This window comes from Dioscorea cayenensis, chromosome 8 (genome assembly GCF_009730915.1).
Source record: "Dioscorea cayenensis subsp. rotundata cultivar TDr96_F1 chromosome 8, TDr96_F1_v2_PseudoChromosome.rev07_lg8_w22 25.fasta, whole genome shotgun sequence".
Taxonomy (NCBI): domain Eukaryota; kingdom Viridiplantae; phylum Streptophyta; class Magnoliopsida; order Dioscoreales; family Dioscoreaceae; genus Dioscorea; species Dioscorea cayenensis.
The window spans coordinates 3,065,412-3,088,172 of record NC_052478.1 but is presented as its reverse complement, the minus strand read 5'-3'; the positions used below and the strand labels follow the sequence as shown (position 1 = coordinate 3,088,172).

The following is a 22,761-nucleotide window of genomic DNA, read 5'->3' as shown; positions in this document are numbered from 1 at the left end:
AATAAATATTTAATTTTAATAGCTCATTGGGATAATTAATTAGTTATTAATCACTAGCGTTAATCGTATATCAAAATTAAGGAGATTTTTATAAAAATTAAATTGTTAGTTATAAATTTGTATTTTTTTAAAAAATATTATACTTTGGCATTAACAATTGAACGTTAAAAAATGAGTGTAAAAAAAATTAAATAAAAAAAAAGAATATATGGCTTTAATTAAAGGGCAAAAGTGATATTTTATCTTCAAGTTATGATCAAGAAATGAAGAATTCTCTCAAATTTGAGAGCATTGTGATGACTTATGACACGTGATTTTACTCTTTACTCATATCTCTCTCATTTTTATGCATGCACACCCAAACAAGGGGTTAGACCCATTGATGGCTCATTTTCATTCCAAGCATGACAACCAAACTTCCCAAGTTCAGTGATTAATTTCAATTGATAATTTTCATTAACAAAACCCATGGATGAATATCCGCAAATATAAATTTTTTTCATGGCAAGTCTTTTTATTTATTTTATAATTTATATTTTCTAAAAATTAAGTTTGCAATCTCTACATATACCCCAACATAAAAAATACGATAAAAATCATATAATTATTTTAAAAAAATAAATTAATAACCCCTGGTTATCTCTGTTTGAAGATTTTAAAATTTAACAAAGGGACCCTTATATAAAATTATAAGTTCCAGGGAATATTTATTAATTAAAACCCGCTCATTCTCAAACCACAGCAAGTCTATGGTCCAACCCAACCCAAACCCAAATCCGCGCCACTTTTGCGAGCCCAACTTAACAACGAACCCGCTTCTCGACTCTCCAAAACCGTGCCTCCCTCGAAAACCAAAGAACACCGGCGCCGGTGATCTTCCCGAGGGTTTGAGGAGCTTGATCCTTTCGCCGATTCCATCACTGTGAGATCTCTTCGAACTTCATTTTTTCGATTGTTTTTCTTCGTTTGTCATAGTTTTTTTGGTAGCATTTTCTTGCAATTTTTAACCCTTGCTTGATTCGCGTCTGATCTAGGGTTTTGTGTTGAGATTTCGTCTCTTGTGCTCGTCGTTTTTTTGCGTTTTTTTAGTTGTAAATAGGTTGAAGATTTCATTTTGGTGCTATGATCTTTGTTTCTTTTGGCGGAACAAGGCTAGGGTTTAGTACCGGGGATGCTTTAAGAACTGAAAGCAAGTCACTGAATGAGCATTAAATTAACTTAGAAAGCAAGTCATTGTGATGAATGGGATGTAGCTTGTGTTTGTGAATTAAAGTTTCAGTTATTGTAATGAACTCAAAGCAAGTCACTGAATGAGCATTAAATTATGAAAACAGTCCACTAGAACTTGGAAAAAAAATAATAATATTGGATTGTTTGCTATAATTCATGATTACAACATTAGAGAAAAAAAAATATATTTTGAACATATTATGATATACATGACAGCAAAACTGTACACATATAGAACAGACATGACATAAACCTAGATCAGTTGTTAGCAAGAATTGCCATCAGTCTTCACCAACAGCTGTCCTCGAAAGCGATTTAGGATTAAGGCTTAGAAAAGGCCATCAGGTTGCAAGAAATCTTGAACAAGGTTCACAATCCAACTGGAAGTTCCCTTGAACTATGTTGATGCCAGTAAGTCAGAAGAGTCAACTTCCACCAATCAGTACTGACTGAAAGGGCACCCTTTGTATATCCACGAAGGTTAAACATTCACAATCTATTGGTTTCTTTTGGGTTTCCTTGTTCAGCACATTTTCAAAAGGTAAGAGTGAAAAACTTAAATAGTTCTTGCTTAAAAGATTTTTTGCCTATTTTTCAACAAAATAATCTGCCAAATAAAGGAGAAAACACACCCATATACATGTGCACACAAATAACATAGACATCTATATGTGTGTATATTGTAAACCACACATATTTACACAAACTATAAGAAATAAAAGGTAGGAAGTTAAAGAATATCACATTGTTAGACCATATGTGATATTTATATCCTAAAATCAAGTTCAACTCTGACCAAACTATTTTTTATATATACATTACATAAAATGTAAACTTACCACCATAAAAAATGTATGACACATAAATATTAAGCATAAATTCAGTTTTGGGGGCATTTCAACCAAACAATTTGGTTGCCTTAAATTATTCATTTATAGGCTAGCCAAATCATAAGTAACAAAAATGATAGGATTTATGTACTAAGACTGGTCTTCTGAAATTTTACTTCAGACTATAGCGGGTCTGACCACTTTCAGTGGCCACATCATATTGAAAACCAACTATACTTTTTATTTTCAAAGTAATTGTTAGGTGAAATGCCATGGCAACCACCAGACTTCTTTTTATAACAATGATCATATTCATTAGTCAAAATTGTGTGCTGATTCCTTGTCTACAAACTTCAACCTCTCATTTGTGTATACCTGAATGATAAACATGAGTGTTACAAATGCAAAAATACTAGAATGCAAACAAGTATCTGTCCGTTGGTCTATGTGAGAATGTTCATGGAATACTTAAATTATAACTCTATGCTTTCATGTGAACTTGTAATGGTTTAGAACCGAAGAATTGTTCAATTGTCATGAAATATTAAGGTTTGGCTCAAAAACAGTCACTGGAAAAATGAAAGTTCCAGCTCAACAATTCAATCGGGCAAATTTTCAACTTGACGCCAGGCACCTAGAGTCATATTAGGAGGTGAGCATTCAACTGGGCCATTATAAATCGCACCCAACATATTTAGGGAGATCTGTTCAATGACTTTGTAGGACTAATTAGTAAAACATTACTTTCCATTTGGGGACATTTGCTTACTATAGGCACTAATAAAACCACACTCGTCATTATTTTCTAAGATTAAATTGGAGTAATTATATGAATTGTAGATCCACCATTGACTAAGATGTAAGGCATAGAGTCATAGGCATCAATTGCATTGACAATTTGAACAGCTATCACTTTTGTTATTGGCTATTATTATATCATATTTACCTATGATTCTACCTATTCTTTGACAACCAAAACTAGCAGTGAAATTTTAACCAACCAAATCAAAATGTTGCTCCAGGTAACAACATTCACAATGGCAAATGTTCAACTAAAAGAACAAATCTACAAATCTTGCATCTTATCTGTGCTACCACTTTTAAAAAAAGATTCTGACATACCTTTCAGATTGTTCACTTAAAGAGCCTGATGGAATACCTGTTAGGTTCTTAAATCCCATTCATGGAAGTTCCTGCCATATTGAACTAGCATACTAGCATAACATGGTTATCCTGAACAAACTTGTGCCTGAGTTTCATTTGATGATCCACTCAGTTCCTGCCTAGAGGTGCATTTTAAAAATTCAGTGTACAAATATAGAATGCATAGAAGGGAGTGCCAATTACTTCAAGCAATATTTGAACTTGAAGAAATTACAACTTAGTACATGATCCAATCCTCATGAGAGCAAACATATTGGCAGATGTGGAAACAGATAATTCCAAAAATGAAAAACTCGCAAAAGAAATGTTTCGACTCTAGAGAATCAAATTCAATGTGTCTTTTTTTTCGATGGAAATTTTTTTGGGAAGGGACTCGGGACGAAGTATGGAAGAGATTTTATAGGGAGGGTTTTCATCGGAGACATTGTATTTAGCCCCTTCCATATTTTAATAATAATTATATTATTTTTATTATGTATTTAAAAAAATTGAAATGTTGATTTTTTAAATAAAATATGAAATACATTTGCTAAGGACAACCTCTTGATCTATTGGTAGCTGATCGACCAAGTAGAGTGTTCGTGTTTTGCTGAAAATTTGGATTTGAATATAAATTTATAGGGTTAATGTATAGGAGCAAATATAAGATGCAGTTTGGAAATCATAAAAACATTTTAGATTTATTTCGGATTTTGTAATTATTTGGATTTGATTTTGTGATTGTTTAGTGCTAATGATAAGGATTAAGAATAATGAAATTAACGGATAAATATTTTGGGTAGAAAAATGGTTACTATGATTGTCGCTTTATTTAAATAAAATTTAAAATGGCCAAATAGTCTATTAGAAAAACAATTTAGTTTACATATTATTTTTTTATTTGAAAATTTGCTTCTTCCCTAATTTTCATCTTTGGAGGTTTTTTTTGGTTTTTTTTTAATTATTTTTTTTAAAATTATATTCAGAAAAAACCAACAACAACAACATTATAAACTTTTTTGATATTCCCAATTGCCCAAAAGGTCCTTATCGAAGTCTTGCACTCTCAAAAGAAGTAAATGGCCACCGGCGCAGAGGAAAGATCAAGCTCCGCCATGGTGGACTTCGAGGAAGATGACGACGCACCAATTATGAGCTCCCGAACTCTGGAGGCCTTGAAGGAGTTCCTGAGCGAGCAGAACTCACTGGGCATCGGAGTCAGAGGCGAAGAAGGTGGGGAAGCAGATGAAGTGAGGTTGGTGACGGAGGATTGGAGGCTAAGCCAGTTCTGGTACGACCAAGTGACGGCGGAGACGGTCGTCAATGAGATTAGGGCTCTCTGCTCTTCGGTGTCCGCTCGTGTGGCCTGCGTCTCTTGTCCCACTCTCTATGCTTATCTCAAGGTTTAATCTCTTTTTTTTTCGGCTGATTGTTAAGATTAACAAATTGGGATCCGGATTTTGAGCTTTTATTGGGTTTTTTAACTTGATTTTTATTGGCTGTGATTTGGTTATATGTGGTATTCATTACTCATTAGCTTATCTTTTGCTTGGTGGTTTTTGTGTTTTGATTTTGATCATATCTCTTTGCTTATAGGATTTGATCTCTCGTAATGCAGTGCATATTATGATTTTCTGCTAATTTGAACATTGAGCTGTTGATACTGAGTTGATAATTCCAAAAGTGGCATTTTTAAGGAATGATTGAACATGTTCTTCTCTGGAGTTTAATGGGCGATTTCATGTCCATTTGATGTGCCTGTTCTTTAGCATGGAGAGACTTTATATGCGGTTATGCACTATTATCTCATTGAAGTAAACTTATATGCCAAACAGACAAGAGTTGCCTATGTGTGTTACTTCTGAGAAGTCATAAAAAATTGCCATAAGAGCAGCTTAGGTGTTTTATTAGTTTCCCAACAGTTAAATAAAAAATAAAAGTAGATCAAGAAACAACACTTGTTCTGAAGTATATATGCCTCCTTGGTCCAAAAATAGTGGTTGTGATGACTAGTGTTACGTCTTTCTTATTTTTCCTGCTCTATTAATTCTGTGCACATGGTTATGTTTCTCATGAATCAATATCCTTGAATCCTTTCCTTTACTACCTTTTCCTACTGTGATTACAATGTTGTGTTGAATTTATAATGTATTTATGAGGAAGAGAAGTTTGTGGACTGACATAGTAAAGCATTTCGTATAAAGCTTAGTAATGAGTAAAGACCTGGACCATTGCAAGTTTGGGATCACTGCAAATAAGGAGGCTTGCAAGTTAAGGCTTTTAAGCCTCTTCTTCCAACTTTGGGTCCTCATATTTTATTTAAAAGAACCATCTATTGTACCAATCATGGATACTTGATGTAGAAAAGACATAACTTTTTTTTCTTTCCATTATAAAAAATGTGTTCTGGTTATATATATGAAGAAAATTAATAATCCATATGATCTTAGTTGCAAGGGTTTATTTTCTTCTATGCACGTTATCTGCCATGTTGTCTTGGCTGAATGGACCTTAGAGTTAATCTACAACACAAGCAATTCAGAAAATAAACAAAATGGTAAGTCAAGCATGCCTAATATTGTGCTAGCTGGTATTTTATCATTTATACTTTGGCTTTAAATCAACTTCACAAACCACTTATGTCACGTGACTCAGATTGCATGTGATGGCAAGTGATTTGGTATAGACAATGTCTTTGTCAGAATTCGCTTCCATTATGTGCAATCTCTTGCGTTGTATTCTCCTCCCCTAAGCTAGTGGGCATGTTCCCACTTATCATGTAGCATTTCTTTTATGCTTGGCTGTAGCATTTCTTTTATGCTTGGCTGTTACATATTGACCCGTATTTTTAGAGTTGTTGTTGAGAAACTTTCTCAAAATTGGCTAGCAATTACCTAACATGTGCATTTTTTGCAATGTGAAGAAAGTGTTGGATCAAAATGTCCTTACACACCGGACTTCTTGGCCAATTAATTTACTTTAAGTTTTTGTTCATTGTCGCCAACCCTTCATGTGTTTTTTGAATAGATAAGGTAAGCAATAGCTCCAAACTATGTGGCTGTTTTTTTTGTTAGGTTGTTAGAGAGATGAGGAAGATGGTGGCTATGTGATAGAAAACTTAGAATTGATGTGCATCCAATCCACCTAAAAGTTGGGAATGAATTCATTGTGGGCAAAGCCTTTTCATGGTTGAGAGTTCCTTTTTGTTTCATGAGGAAAATAGCCTTTTTTGTTGCCCACTTCTCATTTGTCCTCCTGAGGATCACTACTCACATTTGGTTCCAAAGATTTTACAAATTGAAGTTTGTCATATTATTTATGAGAAAACCTTCACGGTGCGGCGCATTTGTTGATCTACTTGATATTAATGAAGTTTTTTTTCGTTTTTTTTTCTCTCTAACCTGGCATCCATTTGTTTGTTTGTTTTTTTTTATTTATCTCTTAAAATTTTCAGAAAATTGAACCTAACATCTCGGTGCAATTACTTGAGTATGATAAGCGCTTTGAGCAGTATGGTGGTGATTTTACATTTTATGACTACAACCAGCCAGAAGATTTACCACAAGAGTTGAAACATAGCTTTCAAGTTGTTGTTGCTGACCCTCCCTATCTGGTAAGTTTGCTGGTCAGCTCAGCTATAGCAATTATTTTCCTTCCAAAGATGAACTATACAAGTGCCACAACAGGCAGGGAAGGTGCAATGAATTCCCTTTTCCTCTCTTGTTCTTTTCCTTTGTGCCTTTTGGTTACTTGGAATTAGCATTTCCCCAGTTCACATTTTTCCACAAGGGGAAACTTACAGATTTGTTGGAGCCATTAAATGATCACCTTAAAGGCCATTGATAGCAGGAAGCGCTTGAAATTTGAATTCCTTCTCATGGACAAAATGATCTTAGTTGTCATTACATTCCAAACTCCCCTGAACCCTTTTATTTGAGAAAGGCAAAAATATAATGCATTTATTGGTGACTCATGTTTGCAGAGCAAGGAGTGCTTGGAAAAAGTAGCTCAGACCATATCATTCTTGTCCTCCTCAAAAGATTTTTATTTACTATTGCTGACAGGTTTGTTTCCCTTTTCCTGTTTTTCCATTGAATATTAAATGCTAAATTTCTTGATATTTCTAACTTCATGCTGATAAGATATTAAACCTTTCTGCTTATGAGTTTTCTTCGTGCCTTTGCACGAGCTTATGCTAATTACATCTTTGATTCAGGAGCGGTACAACAAGATAGAGCTGCAGAGCTCTTGAAACTACATCCTTGCGGCTTCAGGCCTCAGCATTCAAACAAACTCGGAAACGAATTCCGACTCTATACGAACTATGATCCCGAAGAAAGATTAGGAGGCTGGGAGCTAACTGAGTAGAAACCATCTACAAGTTCATGTGCATGTGAGTAATCTGGAATCATTCATTTACTGATGCTCTAGTTTGTGGTAATGCTGTTTGGCAATCTGCAATTTTTCGCTATGTGTGGAAGATCAATGGAATGTCTTTTTTTTTAAAAAAAAAAAAAAAATTGCTGTATTGGATTATCAGTGAAGTTTATTGCCAAACTTAGAATGCAGCATGATTGAGTGTCATGTTGAGCAAAACTCCCTGGTTCAGTTCATCTGGAGTGATTGTAGTCTAAGTTTTTATGCAGTTTTGTTTTAATTAAATGTTTTATTAGGCCTTTTTCTGGGCAGAACCAAAATCTACTTTGCTTAGTTCCCTGGAATTATTTAAATCAGGTGCAAAGGTTGGCCTTCATATCTTTTGTTTATTTCTCAGCTTCAGTCCATGCCAAACTGCCAATTATTTTTTATCTTTGTTTGAGTTTTTTTATAATTCAAATGAGTTTAAAATCATTGCATTGTATCATTCAATGTAAAATTATAATTTCGTAACCTCAAGTGGCATATATAAAGAAAATAAAAATTTATATTTTCTTTACAAAGCCTATTTCTTAATAAAATTTTCCCAGTAAATATTTTTTTTTCTCGTTTATATAAAATTTTAAACTCAAAATCATCTGCTTTAACAAGAATTAAGTCCCATAAATAATTCTCATTAAATATTAATAAAAAAAACCTTTGGATGAATATTTGCAAATATATATATGTATATATATATATATATATTTATCCCCATCTCTTTTTATTCACTTTATAATTTATATTTTCTAATAATTTAGTTTGCAATCTCTACATATACCCCAACATCAAAAATATAATAAAAATTATACAATTAATTAATAAAAATGTAACCATTGGGTTATCACTGTTTGAAGATTTTAAAATTTTAATAGAGGGACCCTTTATATAAAATCATAAGTTCCAGGACTATTTATTAATTAAAACCCGCTCATTCTCAAACCAGTGAAACCACGACAAGTCTATTTTCCAACTCAACCCAAATCCAAATCCGCGCCACTTTTGCGCGCCCAACTTAACAACGAGCCCGCTTCTCGACTCTCCAAAACCGTGCGCTCCGTCGAAAACCAAGAAAATTACAAAAAGAAAAACAAAGAGAACCAAGAGCACCGGCGCCGGAGATCTTCCCGAGGGTTTGCGGAGCTTGATCCTTTCGCCGATTCCATCACTGTGAGATCTCTTCGAACTTCATTTTTCGATTGTTTTTCTTCGTTTGTCATAGTTTTTTTGGTAGCATTTTCTTGCAATTTTTAACCCTTTGCTTGATTCGCGTCTGATCTAGGGTTTTGTGTTGAGATCTCGTCTCTTGGTGCTCGTCCGATTTTTTTCAAGTTTCCTTTTTTTAGTTGTAAATAGGCTGAAGATCTCATTTTTATGCTATGATTTTCGTTTCTTTTGGCGAAACAATGCTAGGGCTAGTACTGGGGATGCTTTTCTTTTTCTTTTCTTTTCTTTTCTTTTTCGTGCTTGATGTTTGGTTCATTCCACTTTGTTTAGTTGATGTTTGTGTAGCAAGTACAAGATGTTTACATAGATCTGTATGTTTTTGTTGTTGATCGTGCTTCGACTGTAGTGATGACCATGCTGATTTTTATACCCATCTTTTCAGGGTTCTACTGATTAAGTTAAATGAAACTTGTGTTATAGTATCTGTGGCTGAGAAGTTCATGCTACATGAGAATGGCATCTGACACTCTCTGCGCAAGCTCTCCAAAGGCAAAAGAACTTTGTGGAGAGAATAGATTACATAACCGCGCCAATCGAGTTGAATGCCAAAGCAGCCTTTCTTGTTTTAATGAATCTCATGGAAATTCAGTGCCTGAAAGAACCAATGGATCTTCTAGTTTAAATCAGAATTTCCGTGAAAGAAAGGTGCCAGGAACTAAAAACCGATGGGACACGTAATGATACACACATCCACACTGATGCTGAATCTGAAAATAGAGAACATGTGTGTGCATCAAATCTGGGAACAACCGTGGCCGGTGATGGTGGTGCTTGCTTACATTGTGAAGATGGGACATGCAGTGCATGTTTAGCAACTCGTTCTCAACATTGCACGAGGCTGCGTAGTGGATGCACTTTGCAGGATCTCTACAAGGAAGAGTTTTATGACGATGATGACGATAGTGATTGGGAACCAGTACATCATTTTGTTATGAAGAAGTGGTTTTGTACAAATTGTACAATGCCGAACTTTGATGATGTCTCTCACTGCGATGTATGATCTCACTGCTCTTACAATACTGAAGTAGTATTCACACATGGTGAAATTCTTATAAGGCACTCTATTGTGGGTAGCACGTGTAGCATGCAAGTTTATCTAGTGCTTTCATGTGTTAAGATATTTTTTTTCCATTCAGCACTTTATTATCAGTGCATAATTGTAAAGCCTTTTAAATTTGGTTTACCTTATTTCATATTTTGCATCAAAGGTTTGTGGAGAACATAAAGAGTCAGAATTCTTCAAACATGATGTTTTCAAGACCCGTAATGAATTGGGAACTGAGAAATTTTCCAGCTTAGACTCAGGCGGCAGAGATAGAGGTGCCATTATGTTCATTCTTCTATCATATGATGATATTGATAGTCTTGGAAGATAGGAACCTAAAGTTCACCATTCATTAATTGCTTTTAAATTATGCTAGTGCTTATCTTTTAAAATTGGTAGTTCAATGTACTTTTTGGTTTTTGGTTAAACCATTTATATTATGCAAATAGGTCTGAAATTTATCATCTCCATACTTATAGTAGTTTTTATCTGACATTTGATCATGTAATATATATCTGTTTTACATTGTAATACAAAATGCAGAATCAGCTTCAGACACATCTACAGCTATTGGTTTTGATGAAAGGATGCTGCTCCACTATGAGGTTAGACTGCATTTCACATAATTTGAGATTGATACATGGTTTATTTTGCTCAATGTTGCATTTGGATGAGTATTTTTTTAAGACTAAAATTTTGTTATCATAAATCAGAAGTTTATGTGAGTTACATTACGTTGATATTTATAACTATTTGAAAATAGAGCGTAGTTGGAATCATATGGGTTCCTACTTTTTTAGGATGTACACCTTTCTGTCAAATGAGATTTTTTTTTATTAGTCTTTCACACTTCTGAAATTATTTTTAAGCGAATGGCCTTTTGGATTTTGTTAATTTTGATTTTTAAGTGCTTAACATGGTCAACTCCTATGAAAAAGTAATTTAGATTTGGTTACTAACAAATTGTAAATTATGCTTGTACAAATTATGCCATAATGTATTTCGATTGCATTCTCTATTAGAAATTACTTTGTCGACATATTACTTGGTTTATGATTTCCTAATAGTTAATGCCGAATAGAAAGCATAACTTATATTTATGATATAGAAGCATACAGCTTGAAAGCAAGTTCGGAGTCATTGAAATGTTAGTACCCTAAATGCGCACACACATTTATTTCTACATGTTTGTTTGCTTTGAAATCCATTTTGATGTTTCACATCTTGTAAGTTTAAGTTTAAAACTTTTTTGTATTCCCCATTGGCTTCTCCCTGTTGTTGACTAACATGGTACTTGATGGACATGGTTGAATTATGTTTGAATCAGACTCTCGTGAGCTCCTCAAATACTCTGCAATTTAGCCCAAAGTCAATACCCCAGTTCAAGGCCAAAGAATTTTCCTTCTACTTTTATATAATGTTATCTGTACTAGACAACAAATAAATCATATGTTTTTTTCTCTCTCAGCAGACAGAATTTCATTGGTCTAATTTGGGATTATGTGATGTGTCTTTATTCTTCTGTTTGCCTACAAAAAATGTTGATAATACTAAATCGGTGGGCAGGAGATATATGTACTAATATTTTTATACTGTGGTGTGCATATCATGTCATTGCTCTTTGCCTGGCTTCTCCATGGTGTTTTTGGACTAATAGGTTTTAGGATATGTCAATTTGAACTTGGTCAATTTTTTCAATTATAATCTAGCGAAAAAGTGAGTGAGAAATCCCACTGAATTGAATTTGATCCATGAATCTAAGATATAGTGAGAATTCTTGATATATTTGAGTTTGGTTTATCTAATTTTTTGGTCTTTGATAGAGTAACGTGCAATAAAAGGATTCAAGTAGCCGACCCCAAATAGTTGGGACTAACAGTTAGCTTGTTGCTATTGTTCCAAGTTCAGAGCAATGTTCACTGTACCCTCTTTACATTCTTTTGATTTATCTTGGTCATTCAGTTTGCAAAAAAGATAAAGTTATGACCACTGTAATAGATATTCACACCTCTTTTGACTGTAGAGCTTAATATATGCAGAATTCAGTCATTCTGTTTGCTATGTTTTGTAGGTCTCGATGAAATCACATCCACACCCAGAAAGACCAGATCGTCTCCGAGCAATCGCATCCTGTCTTGCTGATGCAGGTAAGCTATTGAATGATTGCCATTACCTCGTTTTAGAAGTTGTTTTTCTGGATGGTCAAGGTCTTCTTTTGCTGGTTATTAAGCTATGAAGCGATTTATGAATTTTCAAACTTTTCTTTTTGCTTGTTAATAGGCTTTTGGTAAGTTTACCTTCAAAATTTTATTGGGAAATCATTAATTTTTTTTTTAATTCAGGGATATTTCCTGGAAAGTGTTCTCTGATTCCTGCTAGAGAAATTACTGAGGGAGAACTCGAGATGGTAACCTATCACATATGTCTCTATGGAAAAGCTCTTGTTTAAGATTTTTCCTATTAATTGTATATCAATTTAGATAGAAGGTTTAGATCGGTTGACTGAAACTATGCTAATTTCGTTAATGAAATTTATTCTTATGGTGCAAAATATATCTATAGTTGATTTAAGATAAGAATCTATACAAATAATTATCATAATTTTAATTGATAATTTCCAATGTTTGTATCTCCTGAACCTCCCATAGTGAAATATGAGTACCATTGCCCTATCAGAACTATCTTTGAAATTATGATATTCTACCATTGTTTTAGGATGTAGGGCCATTACTTGAAATTTTGCTTTGAATCTGCAGGTCCACTCGGTGGATCATATTGAAACTGTTCAAAAGTCAAGTTGTATGGTTGCCAGGTACTGTGCTATTTATCATCATGCACTTCATATCAATCACTATAAAATAATGGCATGAATTCTTCAATATTACTTGATCTTATCCTGATATTATTCAATAATAGGAAAGAGTAAAACATCTCCCTTTCCAGATTATGCATGCCTCCTTTTGAATTCGTTGCCTTCTTATCTCTTCTACTTCTATTGTTCGAGCATAGAGAGACTGCGCTATCAAGTAAATCTTAATTTCTTATCTTATAATATATTGATGGTAGCTTTAACTTCAAAGTGGATTCTTACCTTAGTAAATGGTGCAGTTGCTAGCTACTTTTGCTAGTGAACATTTTGATTCATGTATCACTACAAGAGGACAATTTTTTTTTTTATTGTGGAGATGGGCATCCAGTACTTTCATTTCCTTGGAGTTGGTCACTATTACAGTATGGATAACATCATAACAATGGCATCAGTTCCCTCTATTTACTCTTTTGATACTGGGTCTGCATTATTTCAGTTATGGTGACTTTTTCTTGGATTTTACTGACAGCTATTTCACTTCAGACACATATGCCAATGAACATTCTGCACGTGCTGCAAGACTTGCGGCAGGATTGTGTGCAGATCTTGCAGTCTCAATTATGTCAGGACGTAGTAAGAATGGTTTTGCTCTGGTAGGTCCTATATATTCTGTCATTGTTAAGTGGTCAGATCCCTTGATCATGATGTGATAAATCTCAGCAATTAGTTTCTAACTAGTACTGACTGATTTTTTGGTAAGTCAGGTTAGGCCTCCTGGTCATCATGCAGGTATTAAACAAGCCATGGGTTTCTGCCTCCATAATAATGCAGCAGTTGCTGCGTTAGCAGCTCAACGAGCTGGTGCAAAGAAAGTGTTAATTGTTGACTGGGTAATATTATACTATGGGAGAATCATTTTTAATAAATGCTGATTTTCTATTCTCTAGAATTTACACCTTGTGAAAAATCTCATTTGCTTGGAGTTGATGGAATGTTTGTTATCTCATAGTTCATGACTTTTTTCCTTCCATGAGGGGTGCAGGATGTACATCATGGCAATGGAACACAAGAAATATTTGAGGGCAGCAAATCTGTGAGTTATTTTTTGTTTAGCCTTTTCATCTGAAGAATTAATGTTTAATTAGAGATGGTTCTAATATTTTATTAATTTATTATGTATTCATGTGAAGAAACACATGATTTTAAACTTCGTTAGCGCTCCTGATTTTTGGGTGTCTAAAAACTTATTTGGTTTCAAACATTTTGCTTATTTGGTTACTGTTTTGATTTTGGACTTCTAAGCCTTTTACATGTAAAAATTAAATTATAATTACAAATATAATAAATAGTTACATATCCAATATTAACAAACAGCATAGCTTCATTACTTTGGTTTAGTCAATTTCAATTATCGTGAATGGATTAGAGTCTAATTTAGTTTTATGGCGCTAATAATTCACTAACTATGCCTGACTATATTTCATGTCTGGCCTAATTTGTATTTTATCTTAGTATGCTTCCATCGATCTTAATTTATTTAAATTCCTGGTCATTGTGAACAAATTAAAATTGATTAGGCTTTCTTATGTTAGTTACCAAGTGATTGTTTTAAAGTATGCCTGACATGTAGTCTAAGCCTCCTACTTGAGGCACAAATTTTAAGAGGATCTCCTACTAAAATATGTGCTTGAGCTGATGTGAACTATAGGATATGGTTCAGTTTATTAATTATAAATTAAATATCAGCTAATAGTTGAGTTTGGTTAACTTTTCTGCTTTACCATGCTTGATGGCTATGTTTTTTTTCATTGTTTTCCACAAGAGTTGAATTAGTTTTTCATCACTTAAATCTTTTAATATCAAGTTGTCACCCATTGAACCAAAGTTTGAGCTGAAAAAAATTAATCACAAAACTAACTTCTGGTGGATTTGTTATCTATAGTTCTTTCATTTTACTCTAGAGGTTTCATCTTTCTTTTTCAAGTCTTATGTGACTTTATGTACAATTTTTTGACTAATTTTTTATTGTTTATTATGAAATATTTGCAGTTGTATTATCAATTCTGTTTCTAGACCTTTATGATTTCATGGACTTATCCTGTAAGCAGGTTTTGTATATTTCATTACATCGACATGAAGGTGGTAGATTCTATCCAGGAACTGGAGCAGCTGATGAGGTATTGATGATATGTTTAGTTTGAAGATGATTATAAATTTCAGATATGTCTCTAAAGTAACCAGTTTGGACAACTTACGTCAAAACTTTTTATTCTATTCTTATTTGATATTTCTCCAATTGCTTTCTCTGTATTGCCATCTGATCTTCAAACAGTGTGATGTCAATGGGCAATATTGATTTGTTCCTGATACTTAGTGAAGGGTGATTATTTCTATTTAATTCTTGTGCTTATGACCTTATTATTTCAACTAAGTTTTAATTCAATGATTTATTTTACAGGTTGGGACCATGGATGGAAGAGGTTACTCGGTCAACATCCCTTGGAGCCACGGGGGTGTGGGAGATCATGATTACATATTTGCTTTTCAGCATATTGTGCTTCCTATAGGTCATGCCATATCTGACTTCACAATAAAGGCAAAAATAATAGCTTATTATGTGCTGTTCTTCATGTCATATCTGGTTTCATATAATATAGGCAAAAATAGTAGTTTATTATATGCCATTTCTGTATAGCTTACATTCTGTGGTAATAGTCATTGTGTTCATGATACGTTGGGTGGGGTTTCGTCTAGATAAGTGTATAATTATAATTACTACAGAAAATATGGATCATATTAAGTAAATGTTAATTGCTTAGTCACAAGAGTAGTCTGGTTATCTGCTGCTAATTCATCTGAGTTTTCCTCTAGAGTTCAACGACCCTGATGACTGCATTGATTTTCAATTTGGAGTGATTAAAATCCAGGACACTCTTTGCCATTAGCTGCTCCATTCTGTGTACTAACCACTAACTACCTTTCATTGCAGCTTTTAAATTTGCCCCTGATATGACCATTATATCTGCTGGATTTGATGCTGCCCGGGGTGACCCTCTTGGCTGTTGTGATGTAAGGCTCTATTATAACTTGTTTTTTGAGGAATCAAACACGAACAATTACCTCATAGGTTGATGAGCGTGATTGGTGAAGTTCATTATGCCTTTGATTTGGTTTGAGTTATGCCTAAATAATATGTTTGTCAGGTCACACCGGCTGGATTTGCACAGATGACAAACATGCTTACTTCTTTATCTCAGGGAAAGTTACTGGTTGTACTAGAGGGAGGGTGAGTGTTCAATTTCAGTGACTTTCTTTTTTTGATTGATTTTGAAGCAAGCATGATGTTCAGCTTAAACAGTTATTATTTTGATGTGCAGTTATAATCTCCGGTCAATATCTTCTTCAGCTACTGCAGTTGTAAAGGTGAACCTGCTAGGAGTTTCATTGATTGATCTGGAAAATTGTCTTATATTTCTTGGCCATTATAATTTGTTGCTTTCAATAATAATTCTTTTTATGATTTTTCTTTTTTCCTTTGTACCCATTTAGCAAATTTTTTAAATTTTTAGACATTAACTGACCGGTAAAGCCCAGTCCTTGATATGCGTTGAAGTGCTATGTTAAAATGTAAAAGCATCACAAGTGTAAAGAAATGGGGTAAGAAAAAAATAAAAGAAAAGTAGATGAAGCCATTTGCTTTGATGGATGAAACAGCTTTAGTATGATGGGTAATGAGATATTTCTATGTTTTCTTTATATTTTTAACTTTTCTGTGATATTTTTTCTTTCTAGGATTAGGACTGTTTGTGTCAATCTTATCCTTATTTTCCTTAAATTTCTTTGGCTTCAAATGTTAATGCAAGATCTTGTTAGCCATGAAAATTTTAAGGGGGTGTTTGGTATAAGGTTTGAAATATTATCATGGGAATATGGATTCCTATGAATGTAGATTACTGGGAATAATAAATCCAGGAATATTTCATTCCCCTGTTTGGTTTTAAAAAAAAATATTTCTGGGAATATGTTACTAATATTACCTATGGGAATAACATATGAGAATATTGTATACCCAACCCGCTATAGGAATACAAAAACCATCAATTGTGGGAATGATGTGTACTTGGGAATAAATGGTTCATGGGAATAATTTCATAAATTTTAAACCTAACATAGGAATAATAGACTGCTTCCTTTATTTTCTCAATTATCTTAGATTAATCCACATACCAAACACGCCCTAAAGAATTTTCATGAAATTCACGCCAACTTTGATTTATGCATACCAAATCCATGATCAGCATAAGATTATCTGGGGAAAGATATCTATAGTTGAAGGTAAAAGTTCTAAGAAGAGAATAAGGCGGACTTTATCTCTCTGGTCTCTCATTAAATTAATTCATTATATGGAAAATAGATGAGGTGGCTGCTAGTTATTTGACTTGAGTTGCACACTTTTAATCCTGTTTTAGGGATACAGTAATTGAACATAATGTTCTAGATTCTGTTTTCAAATGGAATTTTATTAAATTATGGCCTGTGATTGTTATTTTGCTTACAAGTGGGTTCTTGGATTGGTATGATCCTAAGCAAACGTATGTGATGTCTTAGTGAAGTTTACCGCACAAATGAGTCCGTCGCTATTAAAAAAATAAATCATATTTGCGTGTAAAAAAGAGCGTACTAGTTGTGAGGTTTATGATTGGACACTGATTTTAGTAAATTTTTCGATTGTATTTTTTCTTCATTCATGGTTGCTGTTTATTTGGCTGTAATTTAGTTTGTCAAGGAGATGCATACACCAAAAGTGCCCATTATTAGATCTGGTTTGACCTTTTTTGCGACTCTAAGACTAAGGTCATAGATCTTTGCTGGGTCAGCATAACCATAAAGTTAGCATAATCTTAAAGTTGTAAAGATAGATTATTAGCAATTGTAGCAGATGATCTTTACTGTGATAAAATAACTTTCATTTAAGTGCCAAATATTGCAACGGGGGGCGTTCTTCTGTTGCTTGCATGTTATCTTTGTATAAATATTTAAAAGGTTTTTGCAGCATTGGATATTTAATCTCTAGATTTGTCTTTCTTTTTTTTTCCCATTTAAGTGATGTGTTTTTATGGTCCGATGGCTTTTACATTTGACCTTAACCTTAATAAGGTATTTTTCATGTCTCCATTATATCATTTATTTAGTGCGGCTATGTGTGGGAAATATATATATATATATATATATATGTATGTATATTCACTCATGTATTTGAAACTTAGGTTATGTAAGTAACTGTACGGAGCAGTTTTTCTTATTGCTATATTCTGTAAATGCTGTGATAATGCAGTATTTTTCATGGAAATGACATTAATGATCTTACCTATGTCAAGCATCTGCTTAATGTCTCATTGTAAGCTTTTCATTTTTGAGGTTTAACAATCTCCTAACCCAGCAGGTATTACTTGGAGAGAAGCCTAGCTCTGAAATGAGTTATGTCACCCCGACGAAAGAAGGCCTTCAAACAATTCTACTGGTTTCCAGAATACAACTGGAGTTTTGGCCTATTTTACAAGAGACTTATACTGCATTGAGGGCACAATGGGATTCAGTTTCCTCTCTAGATAGCAGTAAGTCACCTGCTGTAGTCCATGTTTGCATTAATAGAATTCAGTTTTCTTGCTTAATGGAAGTCAACTTGTTTATAGGCATGTGCAATCAGCTGGTTTAGTCAATTCAGTGATAGGATTTCCATTGTCAAGATTTTTCATTTGTGCACATCTTATATAAATAGACTGAAAGATTTTTGTTGGTTTCTTTGTTTAATAAAATTCAAAAAAGAGCTTCTTAAAACTTAAATCTCACCTTACTTCCTAAAAATAATTGTTCAGTTTACAAGCAAATAATTTTAAATATAACAAATATAATGAATTGAAAAAATTAGGTGCTAGCCAATACGTTTGGCTTAGATTTCTAATTTAGGATTGTGTATTATAATATAGAGTGGGTTTTGGCTTTATCAAATGTAATAATCTGTTTCACATAAAAATAGGTTTGTGCCAAACTGACTAAAATGGAAAGTAAATGGAATTGACTGAATTGATTTGTTTCAGCCCCGGCTGAGTGTTGCCTATCATTTTTTAACTGAATGGTTATTTTACTTACTGAAATAATTGTAGCAAGTTGATTATGATTGATCATATTGACTTGCATGTGTCTTTCTGTTGATCTGCAGCTGCCTTTTGAGCTTCACATATATTTCCTAAGCTGCCTTTACTTGTTTCAATGATAGTTGTTGATTAAATGCTCTTGTATCTTGCAACAATTGAAGTGTTTGTGTTTCTGTTATCTAAATGTTCTCCACAAATAATGTTTGTTTATTTTCTTGTGAAATTCGGAAGATTCAATCTGGGAAAATTTCTTACTGTCAGAATTGCTTCTCTTCACATATTTGCCATTTTCTTTTCTTATTAGCACTCTCAGGTCTTTTTGTTCTCTTAATTGAACACAAAACATGAATTTATTATCATGCAATGATCCATAAGCAACCTGTTCTACGGTTATGTTTATTCATATTTCTGCCTACCCAGGACTACCGAGAACTTGATTAGTTGGTTGCCTCTTGCTTTTACAACACTTCTTATAACAACTCTTCTCTTGACCAATGTTTTGTCTGTATATTTTTGAGATTTATGAAGCCTATGTTTGTAGGAAGACGGGCGAAGAAAAGAAAGAGGCTAGTTGGACCGTTCTGGTGGAAATGGGGAAGCAAAAGGTTTATCTATGAGAGACTTTACAAGAGTTGACATTTGAGGATGAAGGGCTGTCCATAATGAATATGCTCTTCACCGATTTCACTCATATTGAAACCAGAAGGCAGCCCAAAATTTTGATGTGGGTCAACCACATGTGTTTAAGGTAATGACATGAATTTTCATGCGAGTTGTTAAGTGAATTTAGAATGACAGATCATCTTCAAATTATCCCCCATCAAGAATCAGCTAATTAATCATCAATTATGCATCTGTAATCACCTTGTGTTTTTTTTTTCCTCCAATTGATTCCTTGTATAGTTCCTTTTAAAATCTGTGCAATTGAAACCAGTGGTGTTTTTAGGATATGAAGTTTTCAGTTTGTGTTTTTGGTTGGAGTAATTTATGGTTTGTTTTCGTATTGTCATTTGGTGTTCCGTCCAGTTTGTCTATTTAGGATTACCGTCAGCAGCCATTATTTTATCCCTTGTTCATTGAATAATGAGATGATAAATGCAGAAATAAGAGTGAAATCTCCTCAAGTTTGCAGGGAAATCTGATGCAGTGTTATGCATATGCATATGTTAGAAAGAACAATTTCCATCAACTGGTGGTGGATTCAAAATCAATGTCTCATTTTGCCAGATTAAGCTGCAACACAAAAGGCGGAATATGGGAAGATGTCTTTATGCAAAGTTGATAATCCAATAGCGGTATTGGATTATTTGCACCTTAAGTATTTTTATCATCATCATTAATAATAATTATTATCATTTGTCATGTTCAAAAATATTGGCAGACAAAATAATTTAGCATGTAATATAAATATAACATAAAATAAAATGCCTAAAAAATTTATAAATTTGTTTTTTCTCAACAAAGTTTATTCCAATGTCACATACCGCTTTGCAGAAAAGTTGAGAAATCCTAATCATCATCAACTGAAGTTGATTATTTATCTCAAATGCTTCATTAGCTTAAAAGACAAACAGAATGATACGCCATCAAACACCAAACTTAACTATCAGCCGTTTAGCCTTCGATTGTTTTTAATTTGTATTTTTTCACATATTTTGTTTGCCCCCTCAAAGATATTTAAATTTCAAAAGTGCTCTTCTGGCATTAATAATAATAATAATAATTTTGTCTCCATGCTAATTCATCCATGTATTACGTATATAAATACTTATGGAGAATAATAACAATACAAAATGAAGTTTAAATAAAATTAAAACAACAAATTTATAATAGAACTGATCTCCAGTTAATAATAATAATAATAATAATATATAATAAATACACATTAAGAATAATCATAGGTTGTATAAAAATCATCCATACAAAATAATTAATTATAAAATTTTGAGGGGTGTAAATCTAACTTTTACATATCAACATATAATTATTTGATTAAAAAGGGATCTTTTCATAAATTACACCTCTATATAAACCCCTTACACCCACAATCCCCTTCCCACGCCTCCCTCACAGCAACGAGAGCCCATCGCCGATACACCGCTCTCCATGGCCGGCGACGCCACCGCCCCCCAGGTCGTCGACGACTGCCGCGGCGTTCTCCGTGTCTTCGATGACGGCTCGATCTGGCGCTCCCTCAATCCTAGCTTCACCACCACCGTCTTCGACGACGGCTCTATCGAATGGAAGGATCTCCCCTTCGGTTCCCCCGATCTCGGTCTCCATCTCCGCCTTTATCGCCCCTCCAACCCCTCCTCCTCTTCCCCTCTCCCGATCTTCTTCTACTTCCATGGCGGTGGCTTCTGCATCGGCTCCCGCACCTGGCCCAATTGCCAGAACTACTGCTTCCGCCTCGCCCGCGATCTCTCCGCCATCATTATCGCCCCCGATTATCGCCTCTCACCCGAGCACCCCCTCCCCGCCGCCATCCACGACGGCTTCGCCTCTCTCGACTGGCTCCGCTCCCAAGCGTCCGAAGCCAACCCCGACCCCTGGCTCTCCCCCTCCTCCGCTGATTTCTCCCGCATCTTCATCTCCGGCGACTCCGCCGGCGGCACCATCACTCACCACCTCTCCCTTCGTTCCTCCTTCTCCGATCCATCCCCAATCCGGATCCGTGGCTTCATCCTTCTCATGCCCTTCTTCGGCGGCGAGATCCACACCTCGTCGGAGACCGAGTGCCCGCCGGACGCGTTCCTAAACCTAGAACTCAACGATCGGTATTGGAGACTATCTCTTCCACGTGGCGCGACGAGAGATGACCCGATATCGAACCCCTTCGGTCCAGGTGGACCGGACCTGGAATCGGTTCGGTTCGAGTCGATGATGGTTGTGGTTGGGGGGAAGGACTTGTTAAGAGATCGGGCGGTGGAGTATGCGGGATGGTTGAAGGAGCTTGGCAAACCGGTCCAGTTGGTCGAGTTTGTAGACCAACAGCATGGTTTCTTCACACTTGACCCCTGGTCTCAACCGTCCGATCAACTTATGGCCTCGATCAAACGGTTCATGCAAGACAATCACTCCGCTTGAGTGATACGCAGGTATAACACTCTGTTCATTTCTCATGTGCTTGCTTTTATGCTTGCATGTTTGCTTTTACATTTAAAGTTAATTTGGGAAATTTTAAAAATAATAAATAATTAAATAATTAAATAATATGGTTCTTGAAATAGTTTGATTTCATATAAACTTTAATATTTGAAGAAGAGAAGAGGAAAAATTGTCTTATGGATTATGATTATGGTTAATGACTTTTAATATAAAAGACAGGGATAAGGTGCGTGTTTGAATGAATTATCATGGAAAGTGGAACTATTTTCTTAAATAAAAATAATAATATTAAAGATTCTTTCCATTTTCTTCGCACCCAACCATACTTGTAAAGTTACTAAAAGCCAAGATTTTCAATATTTAAATTCAAGCTCACTCATTCATTTTAAACATCTAGTATTATAAATAATAATAATAATAATAATAATAATAATAATAATAATAATCAATAATAATAAATAAATAAATAAAATTGAGATGATTATAGAAGATAAGTTTTTTTTTAAAAAAAATTATTTTAATAAATGAATTTATGGAATTCTGCCTCACGGAAATAATCCAATTTTAAGAAATTAAGGCATGTAGAACAAATGCTCTTTCTTGCAAGCAAATATTAATGAAAAATTTATTCACCAGAAAAATAAATTAATGTAAATATTATCGTGATAAATAAATAAAAAAGTCATGTGAATTATTTTTTTTCCATGACTAGTGAATGAACGGGTCTGAAAAAAACACATTACATCATAGTTTTTTGTTTGTTCACGTCTTTTAATAAATTTTAAAATATCTATTCTT

At 34.2% G+C, this 22,761-nt stretch overlaps 4 protein-coding genes across 7 annotated transcripts; all 4 read left to right on the top strand.

Annotated features, from left to right (window-relative positions):
- Positions 1-786: 786 nt before the first annotated feature.
- On the top strand, positions 787-7,943 carry LOC120267475 (EEF1A lysine methyltransferase 1). Of its 2 annotated transcripts, none has more exons than XM_039275148.1 (5): positions 787-922; positions 4,247-4,606; positions 6,658-6,816; positions 7,186-7,267; positions 7,420-7,942. In XM_039275148.1, the coding sequence occupies exons 2-5, from the start codon at positions 4,283-4,285 to the stop codon at positions 7,569-7,571; spliced, it is 717 nt and encodes a 238-aa protein (XP_039131082.1). In that variant the 5' UTR covers positions 787-922; positions 4,247-4,282; the 3' UTR covers positions 7,572-7,942. The 2 variants fall into 2 exon arrangements, with proteins under 2 accessions (XP_039131082.1, XP_039131083.1); XM_039275149.1 differs by having other exon boundaries at positions 822-922; positions 4,277-4,606; positions 7,420-7,943.
- LOC120266873 lies at positions 7,644-9,562 on the top strand. Its single transcript, XM_039274520.1, has 3 exons — positions 7,644-7,695; positions 8,566-8,789; positions 9,267-9,562. The coding sequence occupies exons 1-3, from the start codon at positions 7,644-7,646 to the stop codon at positions 9,522-9,524; spliced, it is 534 nt and encodes a 177-aa protein (XP_039130454.1). The 3' UTR covers positions 9,525-9,562.
- LOC120267733 (histone deacetylase 15) lies at positions 9,482-19,826 on the top strand. Of its 3 annotated transcripts, none has more exons than XM_039275413.1 (16): positions 9,482-9,840; positions 10,055-10,166; positions 10,435-10,496; positions 11,963-12,038; positions 12,234-12,298; positions 12,648-12,703; positions 13,230-13,353; positions 13,465-13,590; positions 13,743-13,793; positions 14,809-14,877; positions 15,159-15,267; positions 15,690-15,769; positions 15,904-15,986; positions 16,078-16,123; positions 18,144-18,315; positions 19,397-19,826. In XM_039275413.1, exons 1-16 carry the CDS (start codon positions 9,778-9,780, stop codon positions 19,489-19,491), a joined length of 1,389 nt encoding a protein of 462 aa, XP_039131347.1. In that variant the 5' UTR covers positions 9,482-9,777; the 3' UTR covers positions 19,492-19,826. The 3 variants fall into 3 exon arrangements, with proteins under 3 accessions (XP_039131347.1, XP_039131345.1, XP_039131346.1); XM_039275411.1 differs by having other exon boundaries at positions 9,634-9,840; positions 19,401-19,826; XM_039275412.1 differs by lacking the exon at positions 10,055-10,166 and having other exon boundaries at positions 9,762-9,840.
- A 1,094-nt stretch (positions 19,827-20,920) lies between these two features.
- LOC120267734 (probable carboxylesterase 15) lies at positions 20,921-22,216 on the top strand. The gene has a single exon (XM_039275414.1). It carries the CDS (start codon positions 20,962-20,964, stop codon positions 21,940-21,942), a length of 981 nt encoding a protein of 326 aa, XP_039131348.1. The 5' UTR covers positions 20,921-20,961; the 3' UTR covers positions 21,943-22,216.
- The last annotated feature ends 545 nt before the right edge of the window (positions 22,217-22,761 follow it).

Coding starts and splice junctions, on each gene's coding strand:
- LOC120267475 (XM_039275149.1), top strand. CDS start 4,283: ATGGCCACCGGCGCAGAGGAAAGATCAAGCTCCGCCATGGTGGACTTC. Junction 4,607..6,657: donor CTCTCTATGCTTATCTCAAG/GTTTAATCTCTT, acceptor TAAAATTTTCAG/AAAATTGAACCTAACATCTC. Junction 6,817..7,185: donor TTGCTGACCCTCCCTATCTG/GTAAGTTTGCTG, acceptor TCATGTTTGCAG/AGCAAGGAGTGCTTGGAAAA.
- LOC120266873 (XM_039274520.1), top strand. CDS start 7,644: ATGCTGTTTGGCAATCTGCAATTTTTCGCTATGTGTGGAAGATCAATG. Junction 7,696..8,565: donor GTGTGGAAGATCAATGGAAT/GTCTTTTTTTTT, acceptor TTCTCAAACCAG/TGAAACCACGACAAGTCTAT. Junction 8,790..9,266: donor CTTTCGCCGATTCCATCACT/GTGAGATCTCTT, acceptor CTTGTGTTATAG/TATCTGTGGCTGAGAAGTTC.
- LOC120267733 (XM_039275413.1), top strand. CDS start 9,778: ATGAAGAAGTGGTTTTGTACAAATTGTACAATGCCGAACTTTGATGAT. Junction 9,841..10,054: donor ATGATGTCTCTCACTGCGAT/GTATGATCTCAC, acceptor TTTGCATCAAAG/GTTTGTGGAGAACATAAAGA. Junction 16,124..18,143: donor CAGCTACTGCAGTTGTAAAG/GTGAACCTGCTA, acceptor CTAACCCAGCAG/GTATTACTTGGAGAGAAGCC.
- LOC120267734 (XM_039275414.1), top strand. CDS start 20,962: ATGGCCGGCGACGCCACCGCCCCCCAGGTCGTCGACGACTGCCGCGGC.